The sequence below is a fragment of the Mustela lutreola genome, chromosome 17 (assembly GCF_030435805.1).
Source record: "Mustela lutreola isolate mMusLut2 chromosome 17, mMusLut2.pri, whole genome shotgun sequence".
In the NCBI taxonomy this organism is placed as follows: Eukaryota; Metazoa; Chordata; class Mammalia; order Carnivora; family Mustelidae; genus Mustela; species Mustela lutreola.
In genome coordinates, this window is record NC_081306.1 from 11,430,938 (window position 1) to 11,457,804 (window position 26,867).

Sequence of the window (26,867 nt, forward strand, 5' to 3'; positions counted from 1 at the left end):
TGAACTCTGGACTTCGGGTGACGATATGTTAGAGTATGTTCATCAATTACAACAAATGGACCACTGGTCGCGGGGGGTGTGTTGACTGTGGGGAAGGCTATACATGTCGAGAGACAGGCGGATAGAGGAACTCAGTGTATTTTCTGCTCAACCTTGTTGTGAACCTGAAACTGGCCTAAAAAAGTAAAGTATCTTAAGCAAAAAAGAGAAGATTCCCAATAGACCTAAGTTTGGACCTTGGTAGGAAAACTCAGTTTGTCTCTTTTACTCTTTTCATCTGAATCCTTTCCTGCATCCTCTCGGGGGCAGGGGGAGGAGGAGCGTACACTGAGGTGGCAGCCAGCCTAGGGTTTCAGGTCCAACGCAGCTCTGGGCTGGCAGCATGACCTTGGGCAAGTCGCTTCCCCGCTGGGAGCCTCCTTTGTCCTACCGGCGCTCTAGAACGAGGGTAAGGTTATTTTCAATGTCATACTGTTCCCGTGTCTTTCAGAGGGGAGTCCGGAGCTGGGAAAACAGAAAACACTAAGAAAGTCATCCAGTACCTGGCCGTGGTGGCGTCCTCCCACAAGGGCAAGAAGGACACAAGCATCACGGTGAGTGCAGCCCCTGTTCAGTGGCCGAGCCCTAGCGCACAGGTCTCGGCTCCATGGAAAGACCCGGGTCCGTGTTTAACGGGTCCCTTGCCCAGCAACTCACAGGAGGGGTCTTTTTCCAGCTGGGTGGGTCCTTTGACTCTGGCCGATTCCTCACCTCAGCCCCGATCAGCCTCCTGAGGGGTCCTGTTTCATGACTCGGGACAAGCCCTCTCCTGCCACCGTGAGGAGCTTGCTTCACATCAGGGCCTCTCAGTAGCGGTACCGCTGTCATTCCGGACCAGATAATTCTCTGCTGTGGGGCTGCCTTAGACATTATAGGACTTTTAGCAGCATCCTGGTCTCTCCCCAACAAGATCCTCGTAGCAGCTCCTCTGCCAAGCTGTGACAGCCCCCCCAAAAAAGTCTACAGGCATCTCCAATTGTACTCTGGGGCACCCAGATTGAGAACCACCCTGTAAATCTCAGTAAACTGCCTAGGACTGAGACGTACCTGTCACTCCTCCACGTGCCCCTCTGACTGGGACCCCAGGGGATGGGAAGAGCAACGTCCCTCAGCTATGGGCTTTGGCTCAGTGCAGTGACTGAGCATCACCCGGATGCATCAGAGGATGGGGTCCAGCGAGGAGTCCGAGCGATGCTGTCCTTCTATTCACCAGACTTCTAGATGGGTGGGGAACAGAGATCGCTGCTAAATAACCATACAGATAAACCCACACTGACACAATCTGAGGACAAGAAGAGCAAGTTTCTAGAATCATCTCTCCTGGGGTCCATTCCTCTCTTCTTTGTCTTCTGTCTCACCCTGCCTCATCTGTCCCTCAGGAGGAGGGGACATGCAGTGGGGCTGCTTGAAGGACTTGTCAGTACCTTTGTCTGAAGGTTTGGGGCTGGGGAGGTGGCAGCCTGGAGGCCTGAAGACGGCTTGGAGGGGCTTGTTTTCTAGACCTGCTAGATGGTTCTAGAACTGTCACAGAGGCAGCTTGTCTGGGCTGGGCACCCTCTGGAGGGAACCCTTCCAACAAATGCAGGAAATCCAACTTTTCCAAACTGTGTCTGTCACAGTGTGTAGGAACACAAAAGCCTACGGTTAAGTTTACGCGGCCGTTAAACATGGCTTCCCGTTGCCTTCTCTTTCTCTGTAATAGTCAACCCAAGACATAATAATACCTAATAATGACTGACCTCCCCCAAGGGCCTACGATGGGCCGAGCACTTTTTTCTCTGCTTCTGCAAACCTGTCTCCATCAATATCTCACTGATCTTGTTCCAAAGAGCCCACCTTGGCCCCAGGGACCAAAACTTTTGAAATGCCTGAGTGTCTAAGAAACTCTTAAAAGGAACGAGCTCAATGGGAAAGAATCAGAATCAGAGAAAAGTTGCCCTCGCCCCCAGTTACCCTGGGGAGTCCAGGCTGTCTGGGGGAGGCAGCGGTGGGGCGGGGGGGGGATTGCTATCCCGATTCTCCAGCCCCGGACGTGGCGTGTGACTGGAATGACACTGACATTTGTTTTATACTGTATTGTTCAACTACAGCAAGGCCCAGCTCTTGCCTACGTGAGTAACTAAGAGTGTTTTCCTGGTGTGTACGGGGAGGCACGGAGTGTATTTAAATCTGCATGGTCCTTTTGCATCCACTGAGTCCTCTAGGTGATGGTAGAAGGGGCGGGGCCCCGAGTGGTCACAGCCCAAACCAACAGCTCACCAAAGTACCATCTGGTGGGGGTTCCAGCGCCAGCGTGTGGGGTGGGGGGCCCGCGTGCCTGCCGTGGGAGCCCCTTGGAATGCTCCAGGTTGTCCTCCAGCCCGGAATGGAAGTCCCTAGTTCAGAATGAATCCCCTCCCCCTTGCCCCCGCAACCCTTCCCACCAACGCATCCATCACCGGGTACCTCAAACTGGACCACCCTAGAGACGTCTGTCCCACCTGGTTGAGTGTTTTAGGACCCCTCTGGCCCTGAAGCTTCCCTGGCTTGATTGTCAGTCGGTTAATGGCACTGCTGTGGCATTCCTCCCCCCTCCCTCCCTCCTCCCTGCCATCATGCCTACGTTTCTCCCCTGAGCCCTGTCCCCTGTGCACCAGTGTGTCCTCGTGCATGCGTGTGCAGTGCGTGTCTGTCTTTGCATGCCAGTTGCTCAACCCAAGGCTCCAGAAAAAGGAGACTTGGCGTTTGCGATGCACTAGCTTCGGTGGCATGGTAAGGCCCCAGCTATGCAACACCCAACGGGGTCCTGCCTGGACCTCTGCAGATGGGAACTCATCTCTAACACAGAGCTTGAGGGGCTGGTGTATGGGTCCCCGTTCTAGAAGAGATCCTCAGAGGTCCTAGCATGTGCTGGGATCACACTCAGTCCATCTGAGTGAGATCCTGGGAGGCCGTGTCATGGATGGATGTCAGAAGGAGAATCAGGATTCTTATTTGAGATCTGCTCCTGTGTGACCCTGGCCAAGTCACTTAACATCTCTGAGCCAGTCTCATCATCCATCCAAGGGATGGTTAGAACCAGATGTCCGTGTTTAACACTCTCCTGAGAAGAGAGTCCCATCTACTGGAATACTCTTGATCTTAGCCAAAAAGGCTGAGAAGCGATACTGGAATTACCATTCTAGAAAGGGAACCTTTTTGGGGAGATGTTGGGATCCCAAGTTTGTGTTGACAGAAGTAATCCCTTTGGATTTCTTCCCACCAGGCAAGGAAAGTCCTTTGTCTTCCTTGCAGATTTCCACAGGTCCCAGTTAGGGGGATTCTGCTTATGCCCTGGGGATTTTCACAGAGGTGACACCTTCATTTCATCTTTGGGAGTTACAGAGGAGCAGAGCCTGTGAAGGAAATAAGAAGAAATAAGTAGCAGCTTCATGTCCCCTGGACAGCTACCCGTGATGCCCTCCTGGTGGACAGAGGCACGGGGGAGAGCTGTGCGCTCCTATTCCCTTCTAGAACTGTTCCCAGCTTCTTTTTAGCCCTGCCCTGCTGCCCTGAGGAAAGGGACAGGGAACTCAACAGAGGGAGCGTGGAGGAGACCCCAAGGTCCCAGGACTTCCCAGGGGAGGCCCAGAGGAAGAGCTTGGATGGGGAGGCCATTGAGCCAGTCTGCAGCCATCGTGTTTTGGGGCTAGGCAAAAGCAACTCATCGCTTTCCTGGCATGACTTACCTCGTTGGCCCTTTCCTGCCACAATTAATCACATGACCGCATTTGTGCACAGGAGCTCCCTCAGAGGGGGCTGGGGGGGATGCTGTGTACAGTCTCAGCTGCATTTAACCTGATGAATGGAGCTCAGGCAACCTGCTTTGAAGCTTTGTTCTGCAGTCAGTTAAGAGTATTCCCGGTGGGTTTTGTGCATTCTTTACTTGTCTTCCATAAAAAACTTCAGAAAAGTCCTGAGAGAAGAAAACTTGCAACTTAAAAAACCAAAATCACACTAAAACCATCAGGAGGAGGGCTGTAGTGGTTAGCCTGAAAGACAGCTGCTTGTTAAATGTGAGCAGCAGCAGAACTGCCATGGACAGCAGTGCAGGTTGTGCACTGCACAGCTCCAAGGAGCACAATTCATTATGATACAAATGATGTCCTCAACCTTGTGCAGTGGTTGTCAGTGAAATGGCATTTCATAGATGAGCAAGCCCTGGTCAGAAAGTGGCCTTCCTAGGGAACAGATGCCCTAGCTATAAGAGAGCCTGGCCAGTTGCTTCTCTTCTGAAATCCTTGAGTAAATCTGGACCTTAGCATTGGAGTCTCAAACAGGGTAGGAGATAGGCGAGGAGAGGACCTGTAGGTTAAGGGCAGAATTTTGGGACGACCTCTGACTAGAGCAGAGCTGTCATAGCCTGGGTTCCTCTCTCCACTAACTAGATGTGAATACATTTTAGGGTGAGCTGGAGAAGCAGCTTCTGCAAGCAAACCCGATTCTGGAGGCTTTTGGCAATGCCAAAACGGTCAAGAATGACAACTCTTCACGATTTGTAAGTAGCAAAACTCTTGTGGTGTCCTCGCCTGCCTGAGAATGCAGAGCCTGTGTGTGGGGGGAGCCTGGGACAGAACGGGGGGGAGGTGAACCCTCGACAGCGCTGTGCTCATATCTTCAGTCCTATCGTGACCTTACAAGGCTGCAAGGGCTCCTGCTACTCATTCCTTCCTTCCTTCAGATATTCATTGAGCACCTTTGGTATACTAGGCACCTGTAAGGCATTTGACATTTATTCAATAAATATTTACTGAGCACCTAGTAGGTGCTAGACACTTAATACTCATTCATGCATTCAGCCAAACACAAATTGAACACCCACTATGTAGTAGGCACGTACATCCTTTAGTGAGTATTTATTAGGCACCTACTGTGTCTCATCGTTCAAACACTGTTACATGCACCATCTCTTGCTTTTTTGTCGGCTCCGTGGGTTTTTATGAAGCACCTGCAGGAGACCAGACGTGGAGCCAGGCTCATGTCTGGCTCAGCAAACGTGAATTGTAGCAAATGATTCAGAAGTGGTTCCAGCCTTCATGAGGCTTGTGGTCTAGTTGGGGAGTTGATGAAGGTATGTGAGGCGGAAAGTGCCACCTTCCCACATATGCTTCCCCAGACTCCAAGAGGCTCCGTTTCTCACTGGAGCCTCACGGGGGACGGAGAGCCCTGAAAGTGGGTGATTAATGATTCAAAGACCTGGTTCACCTGTCCCTTTCCACCTGGATGAACTTGAGCCTGGTAGATCGTATCATGGTGGAACCTGCCTGCTTCTGGGAAGAGGGCAGGGAGGGAGCCCCCCAGCCACAACGCTTGCCACAAAACTGGCTTCCTCCTTACTTGTGGCTTCTCTTGGGAGCACTGTCCCATTGGGCAGGTCACACTACCGCTCTTGGCCTCAGCTTACCCACCTTTAAAATGGGGATAACCATGACCAGCAGAGGGGCATTGTAAGAGCCAAATGAAATTGATTTGCGAGTGTGTTTTATAAGTTCCTCTGTTGCTGCAAGGCTTAAAATCATCCCAGCTCAGCCGATGGTGGTTCCTTCTGACATGTGAGGTTCTGAGTGTTTGCAAGAAACTGTCTGTCCTCTGCCGAGACCCTCAAATGCTGCCTGACCTCTCTCTCTCCACTTGCCTACAGTGCAGGGGTGAGGGGCTGAGGCTGGGGAGCCACCCCCAACCCCGTGAACTGCGTTTTCTTGTTGGCAGGGCAAATTCATCCGCATCAACTTTGACGTCACTGGTTACATCGTGGGAGCCAACATTGAGACATGTATCCTTTGCTGATCCTGGGTCACACGGTCCCTGCTCGGCATCCCACCTCCTGCCCCGAGCCTGAGAGGCCCAGAAAGCTGGACGAGCTGCCCCTCTATCTCTGAGCTCCTGGGTTCCTTCCAGAACAGATCGGCCCTGGGGTTGTAGTCTTTGAACAGCAGGCACTGCAGTGTGGTTGTCGCACAAACGTGAGTCCCAAATAGCCCACATTTGGTTCTGGGGTTGACCTCTCCTTAGCTGAGTGACCTCTGATGAGACAGTTCCACAAATTCCAGAATCCAGCGACTTCTGAAAACCAAAACTCAGCAGATGGTAACAGCTGCTGAGCCCACAAGAGGCTGTCTGTAGTCTCTCTAGTCCCCTTATGAGAACAGTGACAGGAGTATCCATGAGCTCTCTTAAAGACACAGAGGGTGTCCTATGATACGCATACAGAACATCCACATTGGTCTGTCCAAAATCTAGCAAATTCTGAACCACTTCTGGCCCGAGCATTGGGAAAAGAGATTGTGGAACTTCTGGCATTTTGATGATTGTTAACCTTACACCAGGGTGGCGTGTGTTGAGCACTAGCCTGGGCCTTTGGCACATAGTATCTCATTTAATTCTGGCCCAGCTCTGAGAGGTGGAGAAGCGGTCTCTGCAGAGGGACCCAGCCGGGCCCGGAGCTTGTGCTGGAATGCCGCTGAGCAGGCCTTGAGCACTGGTGGAATTGAGCCAGTGGAATTCAGATTTTTCAGATGTAAAGGAACAGCTTCCTGCTTTGGAGGAAGCAGGCCCCACCACCAACCAGCCCAGCCTCTCTGTGCCCGCTATGGGCTGAACCCCCCACGATCTTGGGGCTGATGGCCGGCCCATCCAGGGAAGAGTCTTACAGCCTATTCTCAGACCCCTGCTCACTCTTCTCAGCTGTTCATTTATTATGTTCATGGCGAGTCCCAGACAGAGACCCTCCCTCTGCCCTCAGCTTCTGCCTTTCAGATCTGCAGCTGGCATAGTGCATAGCCTGGCCAGCAGCCCCTGTGCCACCTGGGAGCTTGTAAGAAATGCAGGCCGTGGGCCCTGCCCCAGACCCATAGACTCAGAGCGATAGGGATGGGCCAGCCCCTTGGATTTTTAACAAGCCTTCTAAGGATGCACAGTTGGAAGTGGACTGGGACAGCAGAGGTGACTGTGAGGCTAAAATTTAGGGCTCCAGGAAGGCAAGCACTGCTACCTTTGCAGGGCACAGGTGGGTCTGTCCTAACATCCTGCCACATCGCACTTATGGAAGAAGAAATCCACCTGGTACAACAGCCCAGCCACCTGTGCGCCCTCCCCCACAATCTGGGACCCCTGCGGTCTCTGTGGCACACCCAAGTGGAATGGCTTCTCTCCTTTAATGAGTTAGGGGTGGGTTTGCATTCTTTTTGCGTGCTCTTGGAAAATGACTTCCTTCCCTGACCCTCGGCGTCCCTATTGTGTTTACTTCCTTGGATAGTTTGTAAGGCTTAAGGGAGATCTCCTCTCCTGCTGTTGGTGAGACAGAGATGGGAGAGGAAAGATAGGTTCTGGCAAGGGGAACACCTGTGATACCCCCAGAATCCCTAACTCCTCCCCCAAACCAGATCTGCTGGAGAAGTCGCGGGCGATTCGCCAAGCCAGAGACGAGAGGACGTTCCACATCTTTTATTACCTGATTGCTGGAGCCAAGGACAAGATGAAAAGTAAGTGACCTGTGAGAATGCATCACTGGGGGTGGGGTGGGTGATGGGGTTCAACCACCCCATTCATCACGACCCAGGGTTAATAGATTGGCTATTAAACCAGAGCCTCGGATGCTGTCCAGGGAATAAGTAACTTGGGGTGGCAGGAGTGTAATTCCTCATCTCCTTTTGGTGAGCTGAAACCTAGCCTTGGCCACCTGCTAAGCCACATTCCCTAACACAGGGTTGCATCTAGCAGGTCGAAGGGAGGCCTTTATCTCAGCTGCCCCCAAACACCTGCCTTTAGGAACAAAGCTGCCTGAATAATTAGATCCATATTTATCCATCCACTTATGAAACTTTATCACATATTAATATGCATGAATTTTAAAAATCAATTACTGTCAAAAGGTTTATAATAAAAACACCATTCCCTGTTCACCCTTTTTCTAATTCCTACCTTACCCTATAGTACTCCTTTTCTCTCTTTTAGCTGTTCCTTCTGTACTTACCACTATCTCTCTATTTAACAGCTTAATATAGATGATCTATAACATAGGCTTGTATATACTGTATGTCATATATAGGCTGTTATATGTTCTGAAACTCCAGTAATTTACTCTGAAAAGAATATATAAATCACATAGCTGAAAGGAGGAATATATACATATTATAGTCTAAATTCTAGTAATAATTTTAAGATTAACATTTTATGAGAGCAATACAAACTTTGCTTCCCATCATTTTGGGGGCCCAGGGTTAGTGATTTTGCTTAAGAAATTTATCCAAGAGATGTGTGCGCTGGTATCAAGGTGATGAGGTGTAGTGCAATGTTATGCCACTAGGGGGAGACCTCATTCACTCTTAAATCCTGACGCTTGGCGGTCTGGAGCTTATAATAGGGTCTGAAGTAGAGTAGTTTTGAATAAAAGGGGGCGATGCTGAACAGATGTTGTACACTGGAAATTAGGTAAGTTATCAGTTACAGTGCGGGACATTATGAGGTGGCCCAGGGAGAAACGTGTCTATCTCTCCATTCTTTGGAACCAAAGTCAATAGTTTGCTTGTTTGGTGATCTGGGTTCCAGGTTTGTGCTCTGTCTCTAGTCTTCCAACAACTGGGCAAGGATAAAGCTAACTCCTAAAATTCCTCGGGGCCATTTTTATTCTTGATGCTAGATCTGGAGAGAGAGGATCAAACATTTGTAAGTTTACCCAGAGTCTGGATAATGAAATCTTGGTCAAGACCCAAATCCTTGTGAATTTAATCAGGCATCATGGCTAACCCAAAGGCTGGAGTTAACTGGTTTCTTGGGTCAGTTTAACCTCAGGCACTTTCCAAGTGACTTGACCCATAAAAGACCTTTGTTCAAAAAGAAAACTATCTCATTGACTTTTCTCCAAAACCACAGTCAAATCCAGCCTCATTAAAGATTGTTCTGGAAGAGGACACTTGTTGAATTGTAGGGTGTGCTAAAAGCAGATAGTACAAGAAAAAGAGAAGCAGTTATAAATGGGAGAGGGGATGAACAAGAGCGGAAACAAAATGTAACCATAGAATACCACTTTACAGAGAACTATGTTTCCTGTTCCAAACAGGGAGTTGGCAAATGTTGCCACTAAAGGGACTGATGGCAAATATTCTAGGTTTGGGGGACCATATGGGTTCTGTCGCAGCTACTCAAATCTGCCTGCCCCTGTAACATGAAAGCTGCCACAGAAAAGAGACAAGGAAATGGGAGTGGGATCGTTTCTAATGAAACTTTATTTGTAAAAACAACCAGGAGACACGCCTGGGTGGCTCAGTCGTTAAAGCGTCTGCCTTTGGCTCGGGTCATGATCTCAGGGTCATGGATCAGCCCCACATCTGGCTCTCTGCTTAGCAGGAAGCCTGCTTCTCCTTCTCCCACTCTCCCCGCTTCTGTTCCCTCCCTCACTGTGTCTCTCTGTCAAAATAAATAAATAAATTAAATAACATCTTTTAAAAAAACCCAATAGACTAGATATGATAAGAGAGCTAAATCTTTATCCACCATTCCAGGTGATGGATTGATAATATCTCATTTTGAAATATCCAGAACTAGTTTATTATAGATGATATCTAAATATAACATTAAAATTTGTATAAACCTATATAATATATGACATATAGTGTATACAAGCCTATGCTATATATAATTTATATTAAGCTGTTAAATAGATAGTGGTAAGTACCAGAAGGAACAGCTAAAAGAAAGAAAAGCAGTACTATAGGGTAACGTAGGAATTGGAAAAAGGGTAAACAGGGAATGGTGTTTTTATTATAAACCTTTTGACAGTAATTGATTTTTAAAATTCATGCATATTAATGATGCGATAAAGTTTTGTTAAGTGGATGGATAAATACGGATCTAATTATTCAGGCAGCTTTGTTCCTAAAGGCAGGGTGTTTGAGGGCAGCTGAAATAAAGGCGTCCCTTCGTCCAGCTAGATGCAACCTTGTATCAGGGGATATGGCTTAACAGGTGGAACTGAGACTAGGTTTCAGCTACCAGGTACCTTGGGGCAGTGCACAACCTGCACCACGTTATGAGGCTGGTGATGGCTGGTGATGTCTTCTGTGTGACAGAGTAAAAGGAAGGTTTTAAATTGTACAAGTCTCAGGAAAGGGAACACATTTAGTGATTCTGCTTAAGAAATTTATCCAATTTATCCAGACCCTTCACCAGGTTCCTGCCTCTCATGTTCAAAGTCCATCTTCCTGACCACCATCCCATCTTTGTCTCCTTCTAGATGACTTGCTTTTGGAGGGCTTCAACAACTATACATTCCTCTCCAATGGCTTTGTGCCCATCCCAGCTGCCCAGGATGACGAGATGTTCCAAGAAACCTTGGAGGCCATGGCAATTATGGGCTTCAGTGAGGAGGAGCAGCTGTGTAAGTCTTCATGCCTTGAGACTGGAGGCTGGTGAGGGGACCTAGAGTCATGGCCACCAGAATTAGTTCGAGGTTCTTCTCTGGTTGGGACAGATTTCTGCTTGCTGGATTCTCTCCATATCCTTAAAAAAAAAAAAAAAAAAGGAACGAAGGAAAATTAACATTACCTTAAGTGGCTTATTGGTGTTTTAGAAAAGTGGCTTCATATGTTAGACTCTTTCAGTTATAAGCAACCGGAATTGGCATAAGCAAAAAGGGAAATGATCCACTCACAGAGCCGAAAAGTTCAGGGATAGGGGTTTCAGTACAGTGGGTTATGTGGACTCAAAGGATATCTCTAGAACCTGGTCTGTGAGCAGTATTGTCTTTAGGTGGGCTGCCATTTCTTGGCAGCAAAATGGCTGCTGAGGCTCCAGCCCTTACGTCCTTTGGGTTTATGTCCAGCAAAGTAGACTGGATTCCTTGTCTGAGTCCCTGGATGGAGTTCCATTGACTCTTACTGGTTGGCTTAGGTTGATATGCATATTCCTGAGTTATTCACAATGATCCCAGGAAAGTTCTGAGTGGCTTATGTTATCGTCTCTGTTCCATGCTGGAGCTGGAGCTGGAGAGGACGTTGGCCTTCTTAAGAATATACGGGCCCAGGATGGGCAGGGGTTGGGGGAGTAACTGAGGTGAGGGGCTTACTTGGATTCTTCCTGGAAAGTGCGTTCTGGTCATAGACCCATGTTGATCAATATCACCGACCAATGACCAAGAAACACATTTAATTCTGAGACCAAGAAAGCTCAAAGAGATCATCTTGGTTTCCACACTGTGCTTTAAGAAATACTTGTCCTGGGGTGCCTGGGTGGCTCAGTGGATTAAGCCTCTGCCTTCGGCTCAGGTCATGGTCTCGGGGTCCTGGGATGGAGCCCCGCATCAGGCTCTTTGTTTGGTGGGGGGCCTGCTTCCCCCTCTTTGCCTGCTTGTAATCTCTCTCTCTGTGTCAAATAAATAAATAAAATCTTAAAAAAGAAGAAGAAGAAGAAGAAGAAATACTTGTCCTTCTGGGTTAGACGTGCCCCAGTGTCCAAGGTTAATCTCTTTTGGGAACACTAGGACAGAGGACACGGTTGTGGAAAATTTTTCTTCGTTCCCACGCCCACACCCCTTTGGAGCCCCAGAATCATGCTAAGGTTGCTGAAATGCAGTCTAGAGGGCAGCTTCCCTCGAGATAACTGGGGGCCCAGAAAAAGCAGACTCCATGGGCCAGTGGACAAATGGGTGGTGTTTGTGGATTTTAGCCAGAGCCCCACATCAGAATCCGGGGTAACAGCATCCCTTCCTGAATGGCATGGGCTCTCTCAGAAGGATTTATTTTATTTGGGACATGAGTCATTTTTACTTCTAATCTTTGCTTTAAACACACACACACATTAAGTACTGTGTGCCAAGCATTTGCTAATGCCTCTTTAAAAAAACAAAAAGGCACCAAGATGTCCAGTGTTAAATAACAAAAACCAGAAATGTTGATCAGCGAGGATTTATTCAATTATTATTTGGCTTTGAGAAAGAAAACAATTGCTTTCTCTATTGTTTTAGAACCACAGGCACTTGGGGAAATATTTCTAAATATGTCTAAAGTGAAGACATCAGGAGATAAAGCAATATGCTAAGTGCTTTATATGCCTTATTTAACACCAGAAGAACCCAGCGATGTGGCCATTGTTATCCCCAATCTGCAGATGAGACTACTGAGGCCCAGAGAAGTGAAGATACTTGCCCAGGGACAAGCAGCGTGTTGCTGGTGGAGCTGGGACTCCCTGTTGTGTCTCAGCGACTCCCAAGCCTCATTGTGTGATTCTCTGTGCTCTGTGTTTGTGTGTGGAAAGGTGGTTTTTGTCCTTGATCTCAGGGTCCTGGGATCAAGTCCCTCATCGGGCTCTCTGCTCAGCGGGGAGCCTGCTTCTTCCTCTCTCTCTCTTTGCCTGCCTAAATTTACTTAAACCCTTTCCAAAATCCGTGTCAGAACCAGGGTATGGAAATCAAGGCTAGAAGGAGCCCAGTGTATTCTAAAATGTGGACTGGTATCCTTATCAGGACCGGTGGAATCCCACTGTGAGAAGTTGATCCTTTTCTCTGTTCCTTTTTAATTCTAACGACTTAAAAGGAAGAGAGCAGCAGCTTGGCACCCATTAGGTCCTCAACCCCTCTCTGGTCCTTGTGCATCTCCCGCTTTCACCACATAGAGCAGCCCCCGGGGCCCAGCATCTTGCTAGAATTTGATTAATATCCCGCCTCCTCCCCTGGAAATTTTTGGTTCTCAGAGCTCACGAGAGGGAACACTGCTGCCACCTAGTGGTTGGAGACCAGGAATGCTTCTAAACATCCTATAGGGATACATGGAACAGCACGAACAGCGCCCCCACCCTCCCCCCACCCCGCGCCTCCTGCAAAGATTTATCTGGTCCCAAACTTCAGCAGTGCCAAGGTTGAGACCTCCTGAAGGACACTCCTTCCCTGGGCCCTGTGAGCACTTCAGCAATCCTTAGCTTAAACTTAGAGTTGAAAAACTATTAGTATTATACTTAGCAGTTGACAAAGCCCCTCTGCCTTAGTTGTTTCCCATCAGGAGAAGCTCTACCCTTCTGGGGAGGAAGGGTTTCTGCAGTAGTGAGTGGGAGCAGATGGGTGTCTGGTCAGTAAACTGGGCCTTCCTCCTCTTGAGCTGGGCCAGAGTCCCTGAGGTGGGAGGGCAGCTGTTGCGAAGGGCTGGCACCCCAAGGTTGGCCTGAAGAACCAGAGGAGGTTGGGATCTCAGGTTTTGTTTGCAGAACTCGGTGATTTCTTCTTGGAAGCCAGAACCCTGGGGGATTTGCATATGTGTTCTACTAAAGGCAAGCACCCAGCTTTCCATCCTCCACCTTTCCATCTGTCAACACCATCAATTAGCCCATTTATTCGTCAACCCACTGGTCATCTATCCATCATCAACCACCCACCATCCATCTACTGGTCCAGCCATTGATTTGTCCATCTTCCTCTCTTCCTTCCCTCCACGCATCCCCGATCATCATGGACCATCCGCGTGTCCTTCCATCCTGCAACCTCTCTCCAACTTCCCTCCCTCCCCATGTGTGTCTGGACCCTGAAGGAGGCTTTGAGAATACAGAGATGATAGGACACTCCCCCACTCTCCAGTAGCTCACAGTCTTGTGGGGATGTCAGACGTAGGGGCCATTTTAATGGTAATGTTAGTTAGTTAGTTAGTTAGTGTTCCAAGGGTCTGGGAACACATTGTTTTACCTGAAGACTCTTGGATAACAAGTAGGAAAAAGTTTCCCCCTTCTTGATCCTAAGCATAAGTATCTTTTATTCTCAGCCAGACAATATTAAGAAGGACGGGGATTGTTGTTTTGCTTTGTTTCATTTCTTACTTTTTAAATATCTTTTTTTAAAAGATTTTATTTTATTTATTTGACAGAGAGATCACAAGGAGGCAGGCAGAGAGAGAGGGGGGAAGCAGTCTCCCCGCTGAGCAGAGAGCCCGATGCGGGGCTCCATCCTAGGACCATGAGATCATGACCCGAGCCGAAGGCAGAGGCTTAACCCACTTAACCCACCCAGGCGCCCCTTTAAATATCTTTTATTGACATATAATTTACATTTAGGAAATTGTGTATATTATAAGTACACTGTTTGATTAATTTTGAGAGACTGAACATACCTGTGCTCCTCACACCCATTTAAACTAAGAGAACACCAACAGCCCCCCCCCCCCGAAGTTTCCCATAGCCTTTCTAGTAGTTTCTCCCAATCAAGGTTAACCATTATCCTGACTTCTAACAGCATAATTTTCCCTGTTCTTGAACTTTCTGTTAGTAGACTTACATACTGATGTTCTTGTTTGTATTTGGCGCCTTTTGCTAAGCATTTGCGAGATACAACAGTTTTACTGTTGTCAGTCATTCATTCTCCTTGCTGTAGAGTAGGGGTTGACAAACATTTTCTGTAAGCGGTCAGATAATATAATATTTTGTGGATCATATGATCTCTGTTGCAACTGTTCAGCTCTGTCCTTGTAGCATCAAACAACTACTGACCATATACAAATGAATGTTTGTGGCTGTGTTCCAATAAAACTTTATTTACAATGGCAGACAGTGGGCCAGAATTGGTGAATGGGTTGGTCCAACCCCTCCTGTGCAGTATTCCTAGATAACATAAGATTTTTAGCAACCATCTGAATATATTCTGCTATCCCCAGCCAGGTTTTCTACAGTGTTAGCAGGGAATTAGGTTAGTTTGCCTTTTTCCTAGACTTAGGAGCTCAGACCTGAGTCTTTTTGGGAGAAAGACGTAAGTTGGCTCTAAGGTCCCTGATAACTTTGGGACTCTAAACCTCCAGAGCACCTTGGCATTGACATTTGTGTCTCATCTGCTCTTCTCCTCTTACCCAGCTATACTGAAGGTGGTGTCGTCTGTCCTGCAGCTTGGAAATATCGTCTTCAAGAAGGAAAGAAACACAGACCAGGCATCCATGCCAGATAACACAGGTTCTTCTTGCCTTTTCTCAATAATTGACAACTTGTGGGATGGGAAGGAGGGTCACATGAAGTCTTTGCTTGTTTTTTGGGTGAGGGTATTAACAAGAGCCAAACTAACATTTTCACTGACTTCTGTCTTTGTTAGACTTTTACTGCTGATGATCCCACAGGGGGAAGTTCTTGAATCAGAGCGTGGGCTGGGGGGCGGGGAGGGGAACTAATAGTTTTAGATCAGACAGAAAGGATCTTTAGGGAGCATCAATTCTAACCCCAACCCCATTATTTGTTTTGTTAAATATTTCTGAACATGGGCAATCTGCCAGGGCCCGGGGGTCATCAAGAAACCCCATAAGAACATTCGTCATGGCACACACGGTCTTGCTGGGGAGACAGAGCTCAGGTTTCTCTGCAATGAGAACTGCCAAATAAAATCCAAGATGCCCAGTAAAACCCGAATTTCACATAAACAGCAAATATTTGTATTGCAAGCTATATAATTTTATAATACATTGTATGTTATTTGCAATATTTGGAAAGTAATTACAATTTGTAAATATTGGTTGTTCATATGAAATTCCAGTTCAACAAGCATCCTATATTTTTTTTTTTTCTAAAATTGACAGCCTTACCTGCAAATAAGCAGTGTTTTGTATTATGGAAAGGTTGCATGGTTACCCCCTTGCTTGTGGGGGCCTGAGCCAAAAGGGTGATTTAAGCCCCCAGCTTGTCCCCCTGTTGTCGGTGTGCCACTGGCGTGGGCTGTATATTGTGTTGCTTTCCGAAGCTTCTGGAACTTCCCCTTCATGGCACCTGTTGTGTTTCTCATGGGGTACACTCCAAAATACGGCAAGTGAAAAGACTTCTCTCACCGAGGAGAAAACTTCAGGGAACGACAAACCAAAAGCCCTCATTCAAAGCGACGGGACAAAATCCTAAAATCACACTGTGTATCAACTGTCACACGTGCAAACCATCAGGCACCACTAGTGGTCGCACGGAGGAAGCGTCATGGAACCTCAACCTTTTGAGGAAAAGGTTTAAAATGCAGATATTCAATAATATAACAGGAGTCCCCCCTCCAGGATGGACACTTGTGAATATGTTCTAATACCATTTTGTCTTTCAAATGAAACCGAGTAGCTGACAGGGACGTCCCCTTGGCCTCCCAGCGGGATTCTATTCTCCTCCTCCAGCTTCAGCAATAGCGCCCCCTAGTGTGACAACCAAAAATGTCTCTGATGATTGCCAAATGTGCTGTGGGAGCAAAATCATCCCCAGTTGCGAGCATTGGCTGGTCTAGAGAGAGAGAAAATGAGCGTTGTTCCTTTACCTGCTGGTGGGAACTCATCTTGTGAAAACACCACGATATATTTGTTCATTTCCATATTAGTGGACATTTCAGTTTTTTCCAGTATTTTTCCAACACAAAGAATGATGGGACACACATCTTGGCTCAATGGGACACATCTTTATTGGTAGCTGGCCAAATGCTGAGCATTTGATGTGCCTTACCTCATTTAAGTGCATTGACATCCCAACAAGGTACCAGGGGGCCCATTCTTTTTACAAGCTGAAAAAAGTAAGACTCTAGGAACTGAAATGGTTTTTCCAAAATCACGTGGTTAGGAAGTGGGAAAGGGGCAAGGGCTTGGACTTAGAACTGTCTGACCCTAAGCCCCTCCTTGAGGGCATACTTCCATCCCACCTCTTAGCAAGACACTGGGGATGAGGTCACCAACGACAGCAGTTTTCAGGACTCTTTCATGCTATGTTCACTACCGTCATGCTCCATTTCTCTAAAAATATCCGATGTACACATAGATCATAAATATCTCATGTGATGGGCCTCCCTTCCTAAGCCTTCTCTTTTGTGATGCTCTTAATATGCTTTTTTCCTCCATCCAGCTGCTCAGAAGGTTTGTCACCTCATGGGAATTAATGTGACAGATTTCACCCGGTCAATCCTGACTCCACGTATCAAAGTTGGGCGGGATGTAGTACAGAAAGCTCAGACAAAAGAACAGGTAATGATACAATTGCTGTTGATTTTTGCATGTGAAATGACTTCTGTGCTTGCCTTTTATTGCTGCAGAATCATCCATCCTTCCATCCATCCATCGTTCATCCATCCATCCATCCATTCATTCATCCATCCATCTGTTCATCTGTCCATCCATCCATTCGTCCATCCATCCATCCATCCATCCATCTGTCCATCCATCCTTCCATGCATCTATTTATCCATGCATCCATTCATCAATATATACATACATCTGTTCATCCATCAATGCATCTTTCCATCCATCTGTTCATCCATCTATTCATCCATCTGTCTGTCCACCCGTTCATCCATCCATCCGTCCATCTATCCATTCATCCATCCATTCATCCATCCGTCTATCCATTCATGCATCCATCCATCTGTTCATTGAACAGTCCACCCATCCATCCACCCGTTCATCCATCCATCCCTCTGTCCGTCCATTCATCTGTCTGTCCATCCATCCATCTATCATTCATCCATCCATCCGTTCATCCATCCGTCCATCCATTCATCCATCCATCTGTTCATCCATCCTTCCATCTGTCCATCCATCCATCCACTCGTTCATCCATCCGTCTGTCCATCCATTCATCCATCCATCCATCCGTCCATCTATCCATTCATCCATCCACCCATTCATCTATCCATTCATCCATCCACCCATTCATCCATTCACCCATCCATCCATCCGTCCATCCATATGTCCATCCATCCATTCATCCATCCATCTGTCCATCCATCCATCTGTCCATCCATTCGTTCATCCATCTGTCCATCCGTTCATCCATCCATCTATCTGTCCATTCATCCATCCATCCATCCTAACTTATTTTCGCTGACTTCTGCCTTTGTTAGACTTTATACTGCTGATGATCCCTCAGTGGGAAGTGTCCATCCATCCATCCATCCAACCATCCATACGTTCATCCATCCATTCAGTCATCCATGTATCATCTATTCATCTTTTCATCCATCTGTCCATTTCTTTATTCCTCATCCATCCAATACTAGAATATTCAAAGTCCCATATCAGGTTGTGAAGATCCAGTACTGAACAAGAGCAGCACAGTACCGCACTCATGATCTCATCTTGATCGCTTAGTTGTACATTCAAGGTCAGACCTAAAAGATATGTTTTTGAAAATGGCTGTGTACCTTTTCTAGAGGCAGCACTGACCACTTCTAAATGGTCCCTCTGATGCAACAGACTCTCCTCAGTGCCAGCTCCCCTGATAGGAAGTATTTAATTAGGCACACAGTTATTCCTTAGGTCTGGCCACTCAATTCCTTACTGCCACTTTTCTACTGGGTGTAGAGATGGTGTAATTTCCTTTTTTTGTTTATTTTTAAAGGACTGATTATGGGTAGGAGGGGAATAAAAGTCTGAGCTGCTCACCAGGCTTATCTGAAAATGTGGCCCACTGGAGATGACCATGTTCCTTCACTTGTCTCCACAGGCAGACTTTGCCATAGAGGCTCTGGCCAAGGCCATCTATGAACGTCTTTTCCGCTGGATACTCACCCGTGTGAACAAAGCCCTAGACAAGACCCACCGGCAAGGGGCTTCATTCCTGGGGATCCTGGACATTGCTGGATTTGAGATCTTTGAGGTACAGCTTGGTGGGATCCTGATAGCCCTGGTCTTGACTCTTTGGAATGAAGTCTCCTTTGGAGAAGCCATTATTTCAGAGAAGGGCAGGCAGATAACTACTTAGACTAGGAGGCTGTCTAGCTAAGGTTACACCCTCGAGGGTGTAAGAAATGTACTGGTTTGTGAAACTGAGAAGGCCAGAGCTTCAGCTGGGTCCAACAGGCAAGACCTGATCTCTTCCACCTCTCTCCCTCTCTCTCTTTCTTTCCCACCTCTACATTGGTTCTGTTCTCAAGCTGGTTTTCCCCTCATGGTGGCAGAATGGCTGCCACAGCTCTAGATTGCCTTTTGGCAACGCCAGAAATTCTGACCAGCCGCAACTGCTCCCAATAGTTGTAAGCAAAATCTTCCAGTTGAGTTTCACTCCCTCTCACTCCCTTGAGCTGGGCCAAGCCCTGTCTTCAGGGTCTTGCTGTACTTCTTGTAATGGGGATATGACTACTAGATCCCACACCCACAGACTAGAGGGACGATCCCAGTGAAAGGGAAGGTCTGGAGATGGACAGATAGTCTGAAACACATCTACGAGAGAATCACTCCCTCTCTGAGTTTCATCATCCCCATCTGTGCAGTGGGGGGGGTGATGAAGGACCCTGCGTAGTTGTTCTATGCATACATCACTGCACAGCTGAAGGAGATAAGCATCCTCAAAACAGCATGTGTGGGGGCCCCCTGGCGTGAGAAGAGCCAGTCCCGTGAACTCTAGGCAGCCTTTGTTGGGACTCAGCCCGCTCTGGACTCTGGTGCACAGACTGCCAGCCACGGCGCTCTCTTGGGGCCGAGCTACCCTGGGTGCCCTGTCCTCTGACCAAGACGCTCACCGGGCCTCCCCGCTGTTGCGCACACTCAGGTGAACTCGTTCGAGCAGCTGTGCATCAACTACACCAACGAGAAGCTGCAGCAGCTCTTCAACCACACCATGTTCATCCTGGAGCAGGAAGAGTACCAGCGGGAGGGCATCGAGTGGAACTTCATCGACTTCGGGCTCGACCTGCAGCCCTGCATCGAGCTCATTGAGCGGCCGGTGAGGGCCCACATCACACTCGCATGCGTGTGTGGCCTCCTTCGGCTGTGGCACGTGGACCCTGCCCTCGCCCCACGGGTGCACGGCTTCCCCCGCCACCGAGTCCTTGTGAACTCGATCACACTGTCCCTTAGCCCACATTTGGTTCTCAAAGGTACTTTCTTTTTTTTAATTTCTCTTTCCCACCGCTCCTCCCCCCTCCTTCCCTTGGGCTCCCCTTCCCCCCCCCTTCTTTAGCATTCCTTCCCCTCCATTCCCTTCTCTCCCCTCCCCCCTCTTCCCCTGTCTCAATCATTCATCCCCAAAGGCAAGGGTCTTTGTTTTGTCTGCTCATGTACCCCTAACTCCTAGAACCACACCCACAGTAGGCACCCAAGCAACAATCGTTGAATGACTGTGTACTAAGCACCAGCTCTGTGCCGGGCCCCCTCTTCAGGGGCTGGGAATGTAACCACGGACCGGATGGACCTAGTCCCTGGCCTCCTGAAGGAGCAGACATGAAGCCAGACAGATCCGCTAAACGCTCTGATAGGGCCTATGTGGGGAACCATTCAGGGAGGCCAGCTTTGGATACAGCAGTGAAGAAACGCTCAGAGCGCCTGGCCAGCTCGGTCAAAAGAGCATGTGACTCTTGATCTCGGGGTCCTGAGTTCAAGCCCCTTGTGGGGTGTAGAGCTTACATTTAAAAAAAAAAGAAAGAAAGAAAGAAAGAAAAGAAATATGCCTCCCTGATCTGAGTCTAAAAAGTGAATACCATTTGTGCAGAGTAAGTGGCAAGTGTGTAAGTTTGGCTGTGTTCCTAGCACCTTGGCTTAGCCTGTCGGGGCTACAGAGAAGGGCTTTGTCCAAAGGAACCCTGGAGGCGAAGTTACATGTAAATTACGTGGAAAGCAAATTACATGTAAAGCAACTTACATGTAAAGCAACAAGTTCAGGTGGGCTGTTCCGTGTGTTCTGCCCACTAGGGGGCAGCAGCAAACACATTCTGCTGGTTCCCGCCTGTCCTTCCCCAGTGCAGGTCCAGGGTAATTTGAGGATAGATCTGTGGGAGTGGAAGACACAAATCCATCTTTATATGTAGGCAGAAGAGGTGACATGGCGTGTTTCGGGGACTAACTCTTTCTGGCAAGCCCGAAGCACGGGCACGCTAGCTGGGATCCTGCCTGCCTTGTTTCCCACAGAATAACCCTCCTGGTGTGCTGGCCCTGCTGGACGAGGAGTGCTGGTTCCCCAAGGCCACGGACAAGTCCTTCGTGGAGAAGCTATGCACGGAGCAGGGCAACCACCCCAAGTTTCAGAAACCCAAGCAGCTCAAGGACAAAACGGAGTTCTCCATCATCCACTATGCCGGGAAGGTACCAGCCGTGGGCCCCAGGGCTCTCTCCGTCCCCCAGGGACCAGGCGGGGTGCTCAGAGCAGGAGTAATTTAGGAATGGCAGAGCCCAAAGGTGTAAATCAAATGTAAACTAAATCCAAGCAAGTCTTCCTATCTATTAATCTATAAGCGAGATATTTATACAGATATATTCTAATCTCTATAACGTATTCCAGGCAATTCTTTCTCGTATAGACCCTGACTCCTTCTTGCTATCATTTAAACCGAAGAGGAAGGGCCAGATGGGATGGGAGAACTGATAAACACACTTTGGGGCCCAACAGACCCCTCCCTTACTGCAGCCTGGAGCTTACCACAGCCAGCTTCTGCTGTCCAGGAAAACACGTGATGGAGGTCTCCCTCCTCCTCCTCCTCCTCGGTAATGACGGTCATCACATGAGAGCTGTAATTACCCAGGAGCTTCCCCGAGGCTCCTGAGGGTCCTGGATAACGTGGAAAAAAACCACAGCTTGGCCTGGCCTGCAGAATCTGAGTATTTTCTTGTCTCTCCAGTGCCCTCCCCTCCCCCGCCCCGCCTCGTGCAAACAGGCAAGGCCCTGAACCGGACATTGGCAAACCACGGCCCACGTGCCACATCTCACCCACAGCCTGTTTCTGTAAATGAAGTTCTGTGGGCTCACAGCTCCGATGTTTACATAATGTCTTTGGCCGCTTGTGACCCATAGTGACAGAGATGTCATGCCCTGTAGCGCTGGAAGTATTTACTATCTGGGCCCTTTACCAAAAAAAAAAGTTTGCCAAATCCTACTCAAACTCAAGGGAGTGTGCATTCCCTTAAGCACACAAAAGAACGCCTTCCTCTTTCCCGCTTTCCAAATGGCTCTTTTCTGTCCCCTCTCCCATCAGGCCTGGCCATCCCCGTGGCAACCCACATCCCGTAATAACCCCCCAGAGCTATTTTACGGGCTGCTCCCACTTCAACATCACAATCATAAAATGAAGGGTTCTGCCATTGTCCATGTTCAAGTCAGGAACTGGAAAAGCTTTATCGATCCCTTTTCTGTATATTGATGTATCAGAATCTCTGAGGTACAGCAGTTACACTCATCAGAGAGGGGACGTGAGGTCCTCACACGTCATGGGATTGTTGCCAAGGCCCCTCTTCATGAGAGGGGAGCCTTGGGGGTGAGGGAGGGGTTTTGCCATCTGCAAAGCTCTCCAGGGCTGAAACTCGAACCATCCTCCTGGGCTCTGCAGAGGGGGGGCTGCCAGAAACTAAGAGAAGCAGGAATGGAGCCAGCAGGGGGCGCTGTTGGCCGAAGCCCCCATTGTCACAGGGTCCTTCAAAGAACTGATCTGCTGGACTCATCATGGGTGTTTGAAGATTTCCATCACGGAGGCTGCTAATGCCATTTCCTCTCTGACCTGGGAAGACCCCAGAGGGAAACAGGAGCCCCTGGGCCCTGGCCTTAGTTAGTCACAGAGGCAGACACCCTTGACCAGTGTGGTGATGCTTGCAGGTGGACTACAATGCCAGCGCCTGGCTGACTAAGAACATGGACCCGCTGAATGACAACGTGACTTCCCTCCTCAACGCCTCCTCGGACAAGTTCGTGGCCGACCTTTGGAAGGACGGTAAGAGCCGGCTGGCCGGAGCTGGGGGACTGGGTACGGAGGGCTCTGCCTCCTTCCAGGTGCCCCTGGTTCGCACACCTGCTCCCAGGAAGGGGTGGGCCTGTGTGGGGGTGGGGAGAGGGCAGGGTGTGCAGGTGCTAGTGACAACTTGTTGATGCATCCTGCCACTTCCAGAGTGATGACCCCTGACCCCTCAGTCCCACACCTGAGGCCCAGGAAGACAGGTCTAAGTCAAGGGACAAGCAGTAACAGAGGAAACAGTGCAGGAGGCATGATGACTTCCCATCTGGGGTCAGAAAGACTCAACTATGATCTTCTCTTGGCCACGCACTAGCTTTGTCATCGTGGCTGAGTCTCTTGATGTCATTAAGCTTGAGTGTCCTTAATAAAACCAGGAAGAGAAGCATAATCCCCATAGGGTAGAATCAGACCTGGGTCTCTCGCTTGAGCATGCATCAGGGTCTTCTGAGGGGCTTCTTGAAACTCAGATAACTAGGCCTCAGTCCTAGAAGTTCTGATACAACAGGTCCAGGTAGGGCCTGAGAATTTGCATTTCTAACAAGTTCCAAGGGGGTGGTGGTGGGGCTGGTGTTCTGGGGACCAGAACTTGAGTTCCCTCTGAGAACCAGAGAAGAGCTAATCCATGTTGAAGTGCTTACATCTGCCAGTCCCATAGTGAAGACTCAGTACATGCCTGCTTCCGTGAGGCCTTTAGGGCTGATGGGGTTTTCTGCTTTTGTTCCTGGACCTTGGTGCCCACAGCAAATTGTGTCCTTGCACAGGGCCTGTCAGCCTTGGGCTCATAGGCCTGGACAACTTGTTTTAAGCATGGTAGAAAATGCTGGAGGAGGGGTTCTGTTGTACCAACATTTACTAAGTGCTCGCCATGTCCCAGGCCATGGGATGGGGTAATAGGATCTCACCCTGAGATTTGTGACCGTTTCAGCAAGACCCTTCCCTGAAGGAGCCCAGAGTCTGGCAGAAGACAGAAACAAGCAAAGACATTATGACATGGGGTCATATGACCTGCCTGAGTACAAGGCACAGAAATAGGGCATCCTAATGCCAGTGGAGTTGAGCTGAATCGTCATCAGCCAACTGATAGAACTGCAGTCTATGAGGCGCCTGGGTGGCTCAGTGGGTTAAGCCTCTGCCTTCGGCTCAGGTCATGATCTCAGGGTCCTGGGATCAGGCCCCGCATTGGGCTCTCTGCTCAGCAGGGAGCCTGCTTCCCCCCTCACCACCCTCCTGCCTCTCTGCCTACTTGTGATCACTGTCTGTCAAATAAATAAATGAAATCTTAAAAAAAAAAAAAAAAAAAAAGAACTGCGGTCTATAGACTACTTCATCCCCCAACAGCAGAATGCACATTCTTCTCAAGCTCCCATGGAATTTCCACCAAACTAGACCACATTCTGGTCTATTAAACACACCTTAATGAATCTAAAAGAATAGAAAGTATACAGTGCCTGCTCTTCGACCACCATGGGATTAAACTAAAAATTAGTAAGAGAAAGATAGCTGGAAAATCCCCAAATACCTGGAAGTTAAATGACACACTTCTATTTTTTTTTAAAAGATTTTATTTATTTATTTGACAGAGAGAAATCACAAGTAGATGGAGAGGCAGACAGAGAGAGAGAGAGGGAAGCAGGCTCTCTGCTGAGCAGAGAGCCCAATGCGGAACTCTATCCCAGGACTCTGAGATCATGACCTGAGCCGAAGGCAGCGGCTTAACCCACTGAGCCACCCAGGCGCCCAAATGACACACTTCTAAATGGCACTTGGGTCTTGGCCCCCATGTCTTATTTAGAAGTGTCTGGGTGTGTTATTTAATTTTCTCAAGTGAAATTTTAAAATATTTTGAACTTAAAAAAAAACACACACACACATTACCAAAATTTGTGGGGGTGCAGCCAAAGCTGTGCCTTGAGGGAAATTCATAGTTATGCCAGTGGTTTTGGCTTGGATGGGCAGCATGGGAGTCTCTCATTTTGTTCTGAAAGAAAAAGAACCTTGGTGGCTGTGATGTCACACCAATAACACCACCACTTATTCCTTGTTGAGTCCCTATTAATGTGCTAGATTCCTACCTTGGAGTGTTTGCTATACATTGTCTCCAGAATATTGATTCTCTGAAAATCTACCTAATCACTCACTAAGCTTATCAGAGAGATCACCCCCATTACTCTTTCTCTCCCTCTTTACCCTGCTTTATCTTCCTAGGTATGTCTCACCGCTTGGAATATTGTGTACTTATATACGTTGTCATTGTTGGTCTCTTTCCAATAGAATATCCATAGAATATGAGCTGGGAGTATGTGTGGAGACACAGGGTCATTGTTCATGGCTGTATTTGTGGGGCCTGGTGCATAGTAGGTTCTCAATAAATATTTCTTGATAGATGAAGGTCTGAAGGCAAGCAGGAGAGGTAAACCTTATTCACTTCTTCCTGCCCTAGGAAGTAGGTACTGGTTTGACTTCCATTTTGTAGGAGAAACTGAGGCACAAAATGACACCAGGCCAAGAGAGTGGCAAGAGAAGGATTTATCTCCAGGTCTCTGTGATAACCTAAGAGAGAGAATTTGTTCTTTTTGTCACTTCAGGAGCTTTCAGATTTCCCAAATAGACAATACATGGAAAGCAGACCTCTACACAGCTCCCCTTAACTGTTGCTAGAGGAAAGGTGTTGGTCCACAGAGGAGAGAATGGGGACAGTGCCCACCAAAATGGAGCAGATAACTTGGAGTCTCCACTCCCTGGGCCTAGTCCTCTGGCTTATTGTTGGGGTGGAGGGCCCCTGGGTGGGCCAGAGGCTGACACCAACATTAATGTGCCCCACAGTGGACCGCATCGTGGGCCTGGACCAGATGGCCAAGATGACAGAGAGCTCTCTGCCCAGTGCCTCCAAGACCAAGAAGGGCATGTTCCGCACCGTGGGACAGCTGTACAAAGAGCAGCTGGGGAAGCTCATGACCACCCTACGTAACACCACACCCAACTTTGTGCGCTGTATCATCCCCAACCATGAGAAGAGGGTGAGACCACCTGCCTGGCTTCTGGGGGTGGGGGCCAGAGTGTACTCTCTGGGGATATCATCAGGAAGCTTTGGGGAAAGCAGACCAGGGTAGAGAGGAAGGAGGAAAACCTCCATACCCCACGGGCTCCGTCTGATGCAGGTGGAAGGTTGTCTGAACTGGGTACCCACTCCCCATCCTGGAGGCAAAGGAAGGCAAGGAGACAGAAGGGACTTTGAGCCTTGGACTTTTGGTTCAGGGCATCGAATCGTTCATGCATTCATTATTCTAGTCAATATAGGCAATCTAGTCAGTAGAGCTGCACCTGTGCCAGGGACTGAGGATAGAGTGCTGGATAAATCGGGATCCTTGCCTGCAGGTTTCTTCCGGTGATCTAGTGCAGGGATGCTTAGCCGGGGCAGTGTCCCCCGGGGACATCTGGCCACGTCTGCAGACTTCGTTGGCTGTCATAACAGGGAGGGAGCTGCTGTTCAGATCCAGTGTAGAGAAGCTAGCAATGCTGCTAAATGCCTTATGGCACACAGGGCAGCCCTCACAGATGGAAAGCAGAGACTAAGCCCAAGATGTCAATGGGCTGATGTCGTGGGAGACCTGCTGGGAGAAAGAGATGCACAAGCCAATATGCACAACGCAACATGGTAAATTACAAGAACACCATGCAGCCAGGGCTCCCACTCCAGCCTTGGGGCTCAGAGAACGCTGCCTTGGGAGTGAGTAGGCACCAGCTTGGTGAAGTGGAAGGCAGGGTGGGGAAAGCATCCTAGGCAATGGGACCAGTAGAAGCAACGATGTGACCTGAGAAGCGAAAGGTCTAGGTAGCAACTGGGTCATTTCATGCTGACCTGTGATGGTGTGAGGCAGGGATTGGGGAGAGATGGGGCTGAATCCTTTGGCAGGAGCTGGGTTGTGGCACTCCTTGTGGGTTGACCAGAGGAGGCCGTTGTGGGCTTTTAAAAGCAGGGGTATGTCACGATCAGACTGATGTTAGGGAAACAGAATGAGAGGTTGCAGAGGGAGGCAAGACAGGGGCGGGAAGCAGGGAGGGGCGGTGATGGTGAATGGATGTCCTTTGGGAGCCATCTGGAAGGTAGCTGCTGCAGCACCAGTGACAGGAAGTGAGGGAAGGAGAGGCTTCTAGCCAGGTGAGGCTGGTGCCACCAAGTCCAGGAGAGGTGGCA

General features: G+C 48.6%; 1 protein-coding gene across 4 annotated transcripts in view; it reads left to right on the plus strand.

The window, feature by feature from the left end:
• Positions 1–26,867, plus strand: part of MYH11 (myosin heavy chain 11) — a 111,046-nt gene that overhangs the window by 55,279 nt on the left and 28,900 nt on the right. For 2 of the 4 annotated variants that reach the window (XM_059155625.1, XM_059155623.1), the window contains exons 5-17: positions 491–593; positions 2,130–2,150; positions 4,463–4,555; positions 5,767–5,830; positions 7,440–7,538; positions 10,289–10,432; positions 14,875–14,970; positions 16,867–16,985; positions 18,463–18,615; positions 19,507–19,680; positions 20,862–21,035; positions 22,537–22,651; positions 25,496–25,689. In XM_059155625.1, coding sequence (XP_059011608.1) covers positions 491–593; positions 2,130–2,150; positions 4,463–4,555; positions 5,767–5,830; positions 7,440–7,538; positions 10,289–10,432; positions 14,875–14,970; positions 16,867–16,985; positions 18,463–18,615; positions 19,507–19,680; positions 20,862–21,035; positions 22,537–22,651; positions 25,496–25,689 — 1,549 coding nt within the window. The remainder of the gene's footprint in view (positions 1–490; positions 594–2,129; positions 2,151–4,462; positions 4,556–5,766; positions 5,831–7,439; positions 7,539–10,288; positions 10,433–14,874; positions 14,971–16,866; positions 16,986–18,462; positions 18,616–19,506; positions 19,681–20,861; positions 21,036–22,536; positions 22,652–25,495; positions 25,690–26,867) is intronic. The other 2 variants (XM_059155626.1, XM_059155624.1) reach the window with 1 other exon arrangement.